This window comes from Berghia stephanieae, chromosome 6 (assembly GCF_034508935.2).
Source record: "Berghia stephanieae isolate SIO BIC M18660-M18661 chromosome 6, UCSD_Bste_1.3, whole genome shotgun sequence".
NCBI lineage: Eukaryota > Metazoa > Mollusca > Gastropoda > Nudibranchia > Aeolidiidae > Berghia > Berghia stephanieae.
This window is the reverse complement of record NC_088365.1, coordinates 45,988,495-46,001,397: the sequence shown is the minus strand read 5'-3', so window position 1 is coordinate 46,001,397 and position 12,903 is coordinate 45,988,495. Positions and strand designations below refer to the sequence as shown.

At 35.8% G+C, this 12,903-nt stretch overlaps 1 protein-coding gene across 1 annotated transcript in view; it reads right to left on the bottom strand.

Moving 5' to 3' along the window:
• Nucleotides 1–4,353: 4,353 nt before the first annotated feature.
• LOC144975123 (uncharacterized) overlaps nt 4,354–12,903 on the bottom strand; it is a 37,279-nt gene continuing 28,729 nt past the window's right edge. The window contains exon 17 of the mRNA XM_078918881.1: nt 4,354–9,794. Within this exon, the coding sequence (XP_078775007.1) occupies nt 6,593–9,794 (3,202 nt within the window). The 3' untranslated portion in view covers nt 4,354–6,592. The remainder of the gene's footprint in view (nt 9,795–12,903) is intronic.

The window sequence follows — 12,903 nt, the reverse complement described above, 5'->3', positions numbered from 1 at the left end:
AAGAATTAAAAGTGGAAAAAAAAATAATTTCATTTTAAATCTAAATGAAAAATTTATGATGAAAATTAAGCTTTCTTGCGAGTAAGAGTAAAATACACACAGCACTAGTTTTAGTATTGTTATAGTTTGAAGAAAGGACATACAACTGACTGGTTGGTAATGCACAGCGTTTTTTCTTAATGTTTTATGGAAATGTATTACGGTGCTAAAATAGTTTATATAACAGTTTAAAATCTGCCCTCCCGAATTGAGGTTTAGCTATAGTTAACCTGCTCTCCTGAATTGAGGATTAGCAATCTTATACCTTTTCTTGTTTTTAATTTGGAAAAACATTTTTTATGATTTAAGAAGGGGAAAAATTGTCGTCTCCCAAACAAAAAGCTCATATGAAATTTTAAAATCTTTCATTTTAGAAGAAAAGAGGCCACAAGAAAACCTTCAGAAATTCCACTGGTCACTTTATTCCAATCACCGGTGGTCACCTTATTCTAACCATGACGACCATTTCGATTCAAATTTGATTTCTAGGGAGGGGGGGGGGGGGGGGGGGGGGGGAATCACTCCCTGAATTGGCAAGGAGAGTGGAGTGGAGTTGGGGGTTGGGGTGTTGTGCAAGTTGGGGTGGAGATTCAGAAGACAAAAAAATATCCACTGTGCCTGGGATTGATACTGACCGCTTTGCTTGTGAGGTTAGTCCTCTACCACAGATCTGTATGAACCACCTTTATCAATTCAATCAGAGCTTAATTTCAACTTCATTGGTTAAAAAAAATACTTTCTTTGAGTTTCCAGTTAGTCGTAACATTTGCACTTCTACATGAAAGAGCTCAGCTTAGCCTATTGCCTGCTTGAACAAGTGTAATTCTTAATATTATTAAAGATTTGATTTTACCGAATTGGTAAGTTATTGTAATATCAGACACATAGAAGAAAAAAAAATATTTACAGCAAACCATGAGAGGTAGACAAGATTCAAAGTGAATTGGAAGAAAGTTGTTGAAATTGAAAGTAAATGCAACAGTGGTATTTCTCCACAAATTCATTCTCTCAATCAAAGGAGCATTGTTGTTGTATTCTTTCATAAAGACAACATTTGGAAGCAGTTGTTCAATTTTAATATCAGGGTTGCCAATTCGGGAGGTAAAAATTTACTGAACTTTTACACAAACAAATCGCGTGACCCATTAATGAGTGCTGAACTATAGTAAAAAGACTTTTGCACTTACTTTTTCCTGTTAGTAGGTGATTGGAAAATATACTGAGGGTTATAATATACTAAATCCGTAAACATACGGAAAATTGGCAACCTTATAACATATTAACTGGAATAGAACTCGATGTGTGCTTTGCACTTTCTTGACAATTTGACATGTAGTAACTGATAAAACTAATTTCATGAATTAAACACGGTTTTTAAAAAAATGAGTTAGATTGCTCATGAATCGAAAGGTAAAAGATTGAATCTAAATGCTTTCACTGTTTGAATTTTATTTTTCTATGTTTAGATTCATATGATTAATCATTAACATTTTTGCATTGAACGATTTTACACTAACTAGCTTGTACTTGTAGATGCCTTCAACTCTATCAAGAAAAAGAGGACGGTAGATCAAATAATTGAATATCTTGGCTTATGAGCTCTTAGATCATATCATATCAAAAATGGAAAAGTATAAAATTGCACAAAACACAGGTCCAGCTTGAATAAAAGATGAAACACATTTGTGGCCCAACATCTCAAACCAGTATTGTGTCAGAGTCAGAGTGAACCTGAAGCATAAAAACGAGTACCAAATACCTTCATTGAAGGTATCAAGTTTAGTCTCCTCATAACCTGAAGCATAAAAATGAGTACCAAATATTGAGGGTATCAAGTTTAGTCTCATAACCTTTGGGGGAAAGGTTTTAAAAAGTCGAAATTTCTCATTATGATCATTTTGATGTCAACTCAATTGGATTCAGTAGTCTGATGTCACGCCGCCCGGCAACGGCTGCCATCTTGGTTCTAAACAAAGAAAATCATTACTTTTTACTCTTCGTGCTGGCTAGAACTTTTCATATGCCTTGTGCTCAGAATGTGTAAAAGTCAAAACATGATCAAATTTATGTTTTTTTCCCCTCTGGATACGCTTTTATGCTCGCTGGAGAAATATTTCATACGGGCATCCGCCATTGTTCCGATAGTTTAGAGCCAGTGTTACTAAGTTACCATGCGTCATTAGGAAAGGAGTGACGATATGACTGTTGAAGAGTATTTTCTTCATCTACAGTGGAATCCACATAAACTCGACACTCTTAAAGCCAACTTCTGCTTTAAGTCAACACCTTTTGTTGGTCCCAAGTTTTCTGTTATTAATCTATCTGAGTGTGTCCCATTGATAATGGATAAAGTCAACCTTGCTTAAAAGTCAACCAATCTTTCTGGTCCGCGGAGTTGACTTTATCAGGATTCCACTGTAGTTCATTCCGACCTAACACCAAATTGACACACAATGAGTCATATTTTTCATTCATTCATTAAGTATCGGAACAATGTCATTATGTAAAGGGATACAAAGCTGCAAACTGTAAAGAGTAATACACAAAAATGAATAATAACAGCTTCAAAAAAGAACAAAATACTGAACATGGAACGTTTTGGGCTCAAAATCCTTCTTCAGCCAACAGCAAAAAACAATAAAGACATAAATACATGACTAAAACACCAGATCGACAGCAGATAAATATTCAGAACATGTACTGAGATTTCTCTGCCATATATCTGGTTTCTCGTATTTATGTTTTCATTGCTTTTTGTTGTTGGCTGAAGAAGCATCTTGAGCCAGAAAAAAAATTGTGTTTTGATAATTTGTTCTTTTTTGAAGCTGTTATTTTTTCATTTTTGTTTATTACTTCATGTAAAGATAAATGGCTCTTCCTCATCTATCTTACGGCTCTTTCCAATCTATCTGGACAGAAGTAGTCTTTATTATGTAAAGGTGAGCTGCCTGGCTTATTATGGCTCTTCCCAATCTATCATGGCTCTTCCCAATCTATCTGGACAGAAGTAGTCTTTATTATGTAAAGGTGAGCTGCCTGGCTTATTATGGCATTTCCCAATCTATCTGGACAGAAGTATAGTTTTACTCGTTTGTTTGCTTTTACAGATCATTTCAGCACCAATAAAAGAAAGATGATGAGAGAAATGTTCTAGACCTTGAGTTAAAAAATCATGATGTAAAGGTAAGCTGCCTGGCTTATTATGGCTCTTCCCAGTCTATTTCGACAGAAGTATAGTTTTACTGACTTATTGAAGAGAAATAAGTAAAGATGCGAGTATTTCGTTCTATTTCATATTAATATCATACAAACCACTTTTTTTCATTTACAAGACAATAAAATACAGGACACATTATGAAATACAGTTTGAGACGGTCGAGAATGGGGTGTATTTAGTCGTCCCAGATGTCAATATACCATAATAAAACAACGGCTTATTCATAAATCATATCAAAACATGGTAATAAACTCAGCATAATATAATTCATTCATTGATTGTTCAATTTGAAAGCCATGTCATAGAACCTGTACCCTGAAAATGGTTGAAAGTGAATACTAAGCTGTTAGAAGCTGTGGACTGTAAAAAGTTATGTACAAAAATGAATACATCAGCTTAAAAAAAAAAAAAGAAACAAAATACCAAACAAGGAAAGTTTCAGGCTCAAAACCCTTCTTTAACAAATAAAAAAAACGGTAAAAATGTGACGTTACTATATCTGAAACGTTTATGTTTTCATATTTTGTGATTAAAAAATTATGTTTTTTTACCGTTACATTGATTTCTATACATAGCCTGAAAACAGTCATTCACTATAACTTTCCATACAATGATAAGGATTATAGTAGGAGCAACGTAGCAAAAATCTTAGCAGATTATCTACATGTTATGATTATAATTCCTTGTTCTATCTTTTATTTTTGAACAATTACTTCAGTTATAAAATTTCGAAACTCGATAATGTGACTCTCTCCAATATAAAGTTAGTTTGAGCTAGAACAAATCTATAACAAAATAAATAAAAGTCCCTTTATTCATCCCATAAGGTCCATTCCAAGGGAAGACTGGAATAACCCAGGCAGGCATCAGTCGCAGTGCAGCGCCACAAAGTGAGCTAAGGTGAGGTGACTTGCTTAAGACCACACAGCGCAGCGGGTATTCGAACTCGGTACTACCTTTCAGGTACGATGCAAAAACCGTACCACTGAGCCACACTGCCCCAAATCTAAATCTAAGACTTTTCTTCTAAAGAGAGGATAGGATGTACGGAATAATTCTCGGTTGCCAATCTGTCTTTTTAGTAATGTATTTATGTATTTATTGTTTTTTTGTTGTTGACTGAAGAAGGGTTTTGAGCCTGAAACATTTTTTGAAGCTGTTATATTAACTCTTGTTTATTACTTTTTACAGTGCACAGCTTCTACGAGCTCAGTAACACTGTTGGATACATAAAGGATATTTGAGGATGTGTCAAATAGTTATTTCATATCATGTCTTACGTGACACAAATATAAATTTTTAAAAATTTTTTAAAAATATAGTTCAATAAATAAGAAAAAATAATAAAAAATAAAAAATGAGCCACAGCTGATACTCTTTTTTGCCAATTTCAATTTTTCAATCACTTGCCAACATTTCAATCATGAAATCTGATGATGATGATTTTTATAGAACCATCTTCTCTACAGCACCAAAATAATCTATCAGTCTTTACAAGTCAAAGGTTACCAAAAAAAAAACCCAAAGAGACCCTTTGTCACAGCCTCAAACTGTGGGTATCTTTGTCTCTCGTTTCAGAAAATATGAAAGTGAAAAATTGGGGAGCAGGCACTGGTGTAAGATTTTTAAAATATGAATAGGAACATATTGTTGTTTTTGTTTGTTGTATTTAAGGGTTTTACGGCACTTGCAGCTCATTAAAGTCATATCAGCGCCAGTAAAAAGCAAGAAAATGAGATAGTAAAAAGTTATAGAATTACAATTAAAACACCCAAGAAAAGGTAAGACAAAGGGGAATTAGTTCAAATAGGAAAGAGATGTAGCTTCCAAAAGCACACTGTCAAAGTACTTAGTTTGAGATCACTTAAAAGTCTCATCCTGACACAAGCACACCACTAAGAAGAATACACTCAAATGTTTACAAATCATATATAATATGTAAACAAAACATAATACAGTGCATAACATAGAGATGATTTATAAGACAAAAAATATCATCTCCCAAAACTCTAACTATACATTTGACTGATTCCCTCCCAACTAGGGTATCCGGCCAGTGCCAGGACAAAACCAAGTAATTTCATCCCAATACAAAGACAGAAGGCATGTTGGAAAACAGATGTAGGAGGATAGAAGAGGCAGTAAGTATCTCCCTACCCACTATGGGAGGTCATGAACCCGATTCAGAAAGGAGCATATTGAAATGAATAATGTCGGACAAATCATAAAGAGTAAAATAATATCAGCTGTTGAGACAGGCTCTGATAGTTTGGGATATTTTTTTTTTTCTTTCTGGTTTTGTCGGACACTATTTCACACACACCCAGTCAGAAAACATGTCTACAAATTGGGCAATGAGTAGCGACTATAGACATGTTTGATCATAATAAGGGGGGGGGGGGGGAGGAATAATATTAAGAGTATTATAGATTATACCCGATCCATATCACAAAAATATGGTACAAAATCTTTATATGTGACATCTATCTTCTAAAAAGAAAATCTTTTCATTCAATGAATATACACATCAACACACACATACATAAATACACAGAAAAGCAAATGAATAATTTCACGATAAAATTCACCTCCATTCATTTTCTTCCAATGTTTTTGACTATTTTTCAATTCAAACCAAAGGACATGCAATATATTATAGGATTCTTTCATGCCTTTTGAATTTATTAAAAGAGTTATTTTTAGCGCAACACTCACTTCACATCATGAGCTTGCAAGTGAGTGTTAATGCGGGGTAAAAACAACAAATTTAACAAACCAATAGCCATGAAAGACTCCCTTAATTCTATCTCTTAGATATTTCATCACCAATAACTTGTAAAAGACTTTGTTTTGCAATGAATTCAAGTAATTGATAATGATAATTTTAGAAAATTTTGCATCTTAATAAAAACATATCAGAAATCTCCACTTACTTGGAAATCCCTAATTTCCGTTGGATTTATATCCATACGCATCAAAACAGGATTTCAGATTGCCAATAAGCCGTCGTTTCAACTTTTATTTGCCAGCCAATAAAATGAGTGACAATATCATTACGCAATCATTGAATGAAATTTTTATTCAACGGGTTCAAAAGCATTTATCAATGATATCTTTACTAAGAAATGGTAGGACTTTCCAAGCACTAGGGGTGGAGTAATAACTGTTATATTACAATATTACAAGTGAATATAAATATGGTGATTATATCTGTGTCATATTAAACAAATTTCTCTATCTATCTTTGAAATATAATAAAAATATGACTGATGGCAAATACGATTTAAAAAAAAAAATCTGTGAACTCAGATTAAATCTTCTAAGAAAAATAGAATGCTATACTGTGTGAACATCCAACATTCTTCCTACTACAGATACCTGTTGCTTCCATAATTTTTCCATAACCTGTACCAATTTGTCACGCTCTGTCAAGCTCTGGACGTAGAATTTAAATTTGACTTCGGGGCCCGGCTTCTGCCGCTCCCTCACTTGCCCAAAGTGTTGCATGGAAACATCGACTATGATTCCTGGTTTTTCATCAGCAAACGTGAGGCACATCCAATGAGGATTGGACTGGTAGAGCTGAATACTTTTCAGACTGTCTATATGTCGACATTCTAAAATTTCGTGACACGGATTTTCCGGTAAGCCTCGTACAAAGTCGGGTAACGGGTAGGTTACTACGTCTTCCTCAGCAATGGCAAAATAGACGGGAGTTAGAATGATGCTTCGTGCCTGACTTGAATTGGTGGAAAGTGGAATCGAGGTAGAGTCATCAGAAGGCAGAAGGTAACATTGCATGTAGAACCATAAAGATGATGATGGGCTATTACTCTGGGGTTTTGCAGAAGATGCGGAAGCAATTCTTTCTTTTAAAAGGTAAAGCATATCACGAACCGTTTCGTCCCCTGGATAAATAAAATTAACTTTGCTGGGATGAGTATAGACTAATCCCTCGGATGTGCTTCTGCCTGTCAGAGATCGACTGGCCTTGTAAAAGTCTTGCTCTATATCTGGACTCTTAGGATCACTCATCGGTGATGAGACGCACAACGACAAAACCTGCTTCAGTTTTTGGATTAAAGATTCGGTGACCTGACGATCTCTCGTAGCGATTGTGAAAACAGAATCTTCATTGGGACCAGTTAATCTCACACACTGGTCGAAAAGGCCTATGTTGATCTGATGTAATTCTTTATATTTCAGCACAGCATATGACTTGACATGTTTTCTGGTTGGACTGCCGGGTAGGTCTCTCTCCGTTTTCCACGCGATAGCAGAGTCTGATTGGTTACGAGAGTGAGACATCCACGATGGCCGAGAAGTCTTGGCCACTTTCACTTCTGTGTCTGAAACAAGATAAGCAGCATAGGTGCTTAGCATGATCAAGGTGACAATTTCTTGTTTCGGATTTGTATATGGGATCACACTACCCCAGAGAACAAAGTGCAATTCCTCTTGTAAACCTTCTTGATTTGAATATTGAGCAATCGTGGCGTAGAAAAATTTACGCAATTCCGCTCCGTTCATGAGGCAAAAAGGTTTCAGCTTTGTTGGCAAGGTGTGGATTAGGTCATAAGATTTGACGCATTGCTTCAGAAATTTGTCATGTTCAGACTCTACAACCACAGCCTCATTTGACCTTTTCGTGTTATCTACAGTATCTGAAGTTGTATCATCTTTTGGGGGTACATTTCCACCTGACATTGATATAGCTTTTTGCAAATCCAAGAACAGCCTGCTACCAAAACTCTTTTCAGTGGATTCCAGGTTTGTCTGAGAAGATATAATTGCCGAAGCTCCTTGAGGAGAATTCTCAATAACAGTTTCTGGGTGATTCAAAGGCGCCTTAAAATAAAAATTTTTCCAGTCAAAACTGGATGGTAAAGAACCTGCTTTGGCAGCGGCTTGCTCATAGCGCCAACCTTCATCCTGCTCTTGGTGATCGTTGCTCTGCTGAACAGCCTCCACCTCCACTGGTTTGATAGATTTTGATTTTTGGTAGTCTGGTGGAGGGCTAATGCTGGCTCTGGAAAAATTGGACATAGGGGATACGGAAAGATCGTCTTTTGGTGATGATGAATAGAAAGCAGAGTTCCCGTGGGGTTCTTGGTATTCTATGGCCTCTTTGTACATATCGCTGTCAGTGAGGACTGATCGAAATGACTCATTACTCTCGGAATGGTTTGGTGATCCTGCCAATGAGTCGACAACATCTTTGCTGGTGGATTCGGATTTCGGAATAATGGCTACTGACACAGAATCAGATTCTTCTAAAAGTTCATCATCTGTTTTAAGCTGAACAGAAGACGGGTTGTTGTGTGGAATTTCTAATGGCTGCTGTTGGACGAGTTGAGATGCGGATGTTACAGATGCAGTTACCATCGTCTGTTTTTGACTGTCACTTTCATTGGAATAATTTTGGCACTTTGTAACAGGCACTTGTTCATTCCCACCTTCTGGCTCCTCTCGGACGTTTGGGTAGGTTTGATTTTCATGCTCAGCTCGGAGGTTTGACAATCTGTCTAAGAAAAGATCCCTGTAAGCGGATGAGGGGAAGAGGTAGTCGTAACATTTGTGAACCTTTGATTGCTGAGAGTCTGTAGTAATGCTATTAACTATCCAATCCTTTTCAGACTCTGAGACATTGATACTTAATTGATACATGTTAAACTCCACGCTATCTGAATCGTTGCCAATGCTGAGAGAAAGAATGGGTGAGTGACCGGAATCTTGACAAGTACTTGGATGAATTTTCAGATCCACAATTTTATTCAGTATTGAAAACTCGTGAAGTATCTCGAGACGCATGTTTTCATCTGGACAGGATTGGAAAGATGGGGGTGGCCACTGCGTGCAATTCAACCCTATACAATAAACTTGATTTTCTGATAAAATGAGGAAGTTGAAATGGGAACTATCCGACATTCGAATGGGAATCATCAGGACAAGCCTATCGGATGACATGCCAGATAAATTTTCTTCATACAGGACAATCTGTTTCAGAAGATCAGAATGCATACTAAGATCAACACATTCTAGATCAAATGTTGGACTTAATTTTCGACACATTGATACGACATTGTTCACAACTCTTCGTACACTTTGAGGTTCCAGTCCGATTAGAGTAAAAGTTCCAGACTTTCCAACAAAAGATTCTTCCAATCTGAAATAACAGTGGCAAGGACCGATGATAATCTGTTGGATGTTTTTAATGGAGAGAATGTATAATGGTTGGAGATGAGGCACCCCTTGGAAGTCAGAATTAACGCTGGTAAGTTTTTCCAAGAAGATTGTGGTGGGAGTGATGACAACACAACAAGGTACAAAAACACCAGGGTGAGACATGTGCTCTGCGTAACACCACAGGATGTCCAATATGGATGAATGACTCGGTTCGGGATGGATGGAGGATGACGGGGTGACAAAGGAGGCATCACTGTCATCCGATGTAAGAAGCTGCTTGTGAAGCCAAGATACAAAAGGTTTATTGAAGCTTGTGGGCAGATCAGTTACATTGTAAGTTGAGATCCAGCTCCTGAAAAGTAGAAGAAAAAAAAAAAATGAATGAATGTAAAAAAAAAAAAAAAGGGTCAAATCCAGTTAAAATGTGTAACATTCATCAAACTAATCAATTTTTAAAGCAGAATAGGATTCAATAGTCAGGATGCAACGAGCAGCTTGGTTCTAAACAAAGAAAATCGGTACTTCTTATTCTTTATGCTGGCTAGAACTTTTTCACATGTCATGTGATCAGAATGTATAAAAGTCAAAATATGATCAGGTTTATAATGTTTTTCTCCTCTGGATACACTTTTATGCTTGTTGAAAAGTATTTCATAAGGGCGTCCGCCATTGTTCAGATAATTTAGAACTAGTTACTAAATTACTATGCGTCATTACGAGGGAAGTGACGTCACGACTGTTGAATCCTATTGGCATCAACTATTTATCATATAATAATTTGACACATGAAGGAATTGAATTGCATTTATTTCAAATCTTCTGTTTTTAACTATATATCAATTTGAAAGTGTCCTCTTAAATTACCTACAACTATTCTGATGAATATCAACTTGATCAATATGATTGACAACATTAACCAAAACCATATCTTGAGTGCTTATCTTATGAACTGCTTGGACTATATACTGTTTGCCAATTCAATCATAAATAAGAGCTATTCAAACTAGGTTAGACCATTTCTGCTTAACAAAACATTTATATTGTTGTTTTTTTTTTTTTATCAAAGGAAAGCAATAGAAAAAATTAAACACTAAAATTTTGACATTGGATTTGCGACCGTTTCTGACAAAAATAGCTGGTTGTTTACTAAAAATAGAATGAATGAAGGTGGATGTCACGTGACTCTTTGTTTATGTTTAAATCAATCCTGCCTACTTGACAATTTCAAAATTCGTAGTTTTTAAGATATAAAAATTGTAGTCGCTATATTTAACTTTACAGATCAATAATTTGCCCTCACAATGATTAGAAAACACTTCAAAATCCTTTAAAATTATGTACTCTGGCATCGACTTTTATTTTCAATAAGTTTTAATGACTTAGAAATGTTCGTGAACTTCTAAAATTGGAGTTAAAATTTTGTAATTCTACTAATTTTTTGTAGTACTAAGCAGGTCTAGTTTAAATCTTATTATTTGGGCGATTTCTCACTAGATTCTCTCAATCAGGCTATAAATAAAAACGATAACACATAGTCTTGTGTGTTGGTTCAATTGCTTTGGGGTAGATTTAGTAAGTATTTTACTAAAACGCAAACCAATGTATAACACCTGTGTAGCATGCTTACTACAGCAATCACTGTCATTGTTTACTGAATATTAACGGTTCCCCCCCGGTCCAAATCATTTTGGGGTCAAAGGACAAGGGACATTGTTTGTTCTTTACGAGTTTATGAAGGACAGAAGATGAGTATGATAAGGTAAGACTGGAGAGAGTGAAAATAAGTAAAGAGCCTTTTACCAAGGATTCAACCATGCACTGAGCGAGGTTCAAACCCAGGACCTTCCGCAATTATCTTTTCTCTTGAGTTCAACATGTAAACATGTATAAGAGTATAAGTGTGTAGTTCGCCTAACCGGCAGCCGTGTTGTTATTTCTCTCCCGAATTGTGTGATTTTTATTGATTTCTAAAACAAAAGTCTGGAATATTTTTATACAGTCGTTTTAATAAAGTTTTATTCTACATTGTGATATATATTTCTCGGAAATTCATAAGAGGATTTTTAGATAAATTAACATTTTAGTGGTGTAGATCCCATTGTTTGAAGTATTGTACTAGCCATTTATTGTTTACACTTACGTTAAGATTTTTAGTCACGATGTGCCATATCTATTTTTATCCTTATTACGACAACATTTATTGGAATGACACAGAATCGTCTTGGTATCACGGTAACAATAATAGCAGTAATATCCAGCGGCTACGACCAAGTCGTGGTGGTGTGCGGAAACGAAGAAAAATAAATATTCAAATAGGTCACAGACCACCACCCTTTCATACTAATAGAGCACTCAAAGTACATAACACACAACGGTGCCCAAGGTCTCTGATCAACATACCACTCAACGACACTCACAACAACATGCCAATAGTAAACGACACATCAACATATCAACAAAACATAATGACAACACCTGATCATTTTGATGAGATGCATAAACATAATGAGAACGTGGCTTGTGAAAATAAGACAATAACAACAAAGGGGGGAAGAAGGGTCAATATGAGGCCAAATGAAATAAAAAGAATCAATCACCAAATCAACTCAAATCATAACACGCTTAAAATAGCAAACAGGCAAACTAACAGTGACCGTAATGGTGAACCGAGAAACATGTTGAGAACTATGACCATAAACTTTCAAAGTTTAATTCCAAAACTACCGGAATTTTGGAAATTGATATCAGAAATAAAACCAGACATAATCATAGGTACGGAAACATGGCTACATTCCGAAATAAAGGACAGTGAAATATTTCCACCAGAGACATATTTCAACGTGTTCAGGAAAGACCGAGAAGATAGGTATGGTGGGGTGCTGGTTGCAACAACAACGAACCTCTCAGTAATAAAGCTTGACATCCAAACAAAATCAGAATCGGTGATCGTAAATATCAAAACAGAACAAGGCCTACTCACTGTGGGCGCTATGTATAGAACACCTTCAAACTCAACTATGGAACAAATGACTGAGATAACACGCTGTATTGATAGCCTAGACCCGAAAAATGTACTCTGGTTAAGCGGAGACCTGAACCTACCTGATATCAATTGGGAACAAGAAAAAATAATCAGTTACCAATATCCTTCATTTATAAACCAAGCATTTATTAACAAATTGCAAGATTTTGGCCTGAGTCAAATAAACAAAAATCCAACAAGGGGTACAAATATCCTCGACTTATTTATCACAAATCGACCAAATTTAATTGTCAAGTGTACAACCATTCCAGGCATTAGTGACCATGACATTCTCATCACGGAAAGCACTATCAAAGCAAACAAAATCACAAAAAAATCACACCCTATTACTATTTGGAAAAAGGCAAATATCGCCGAAATGCGGACAGAAACACGTCTTTTTAGTGAAAACATAATTAATCAACATCTAGAAAGCACT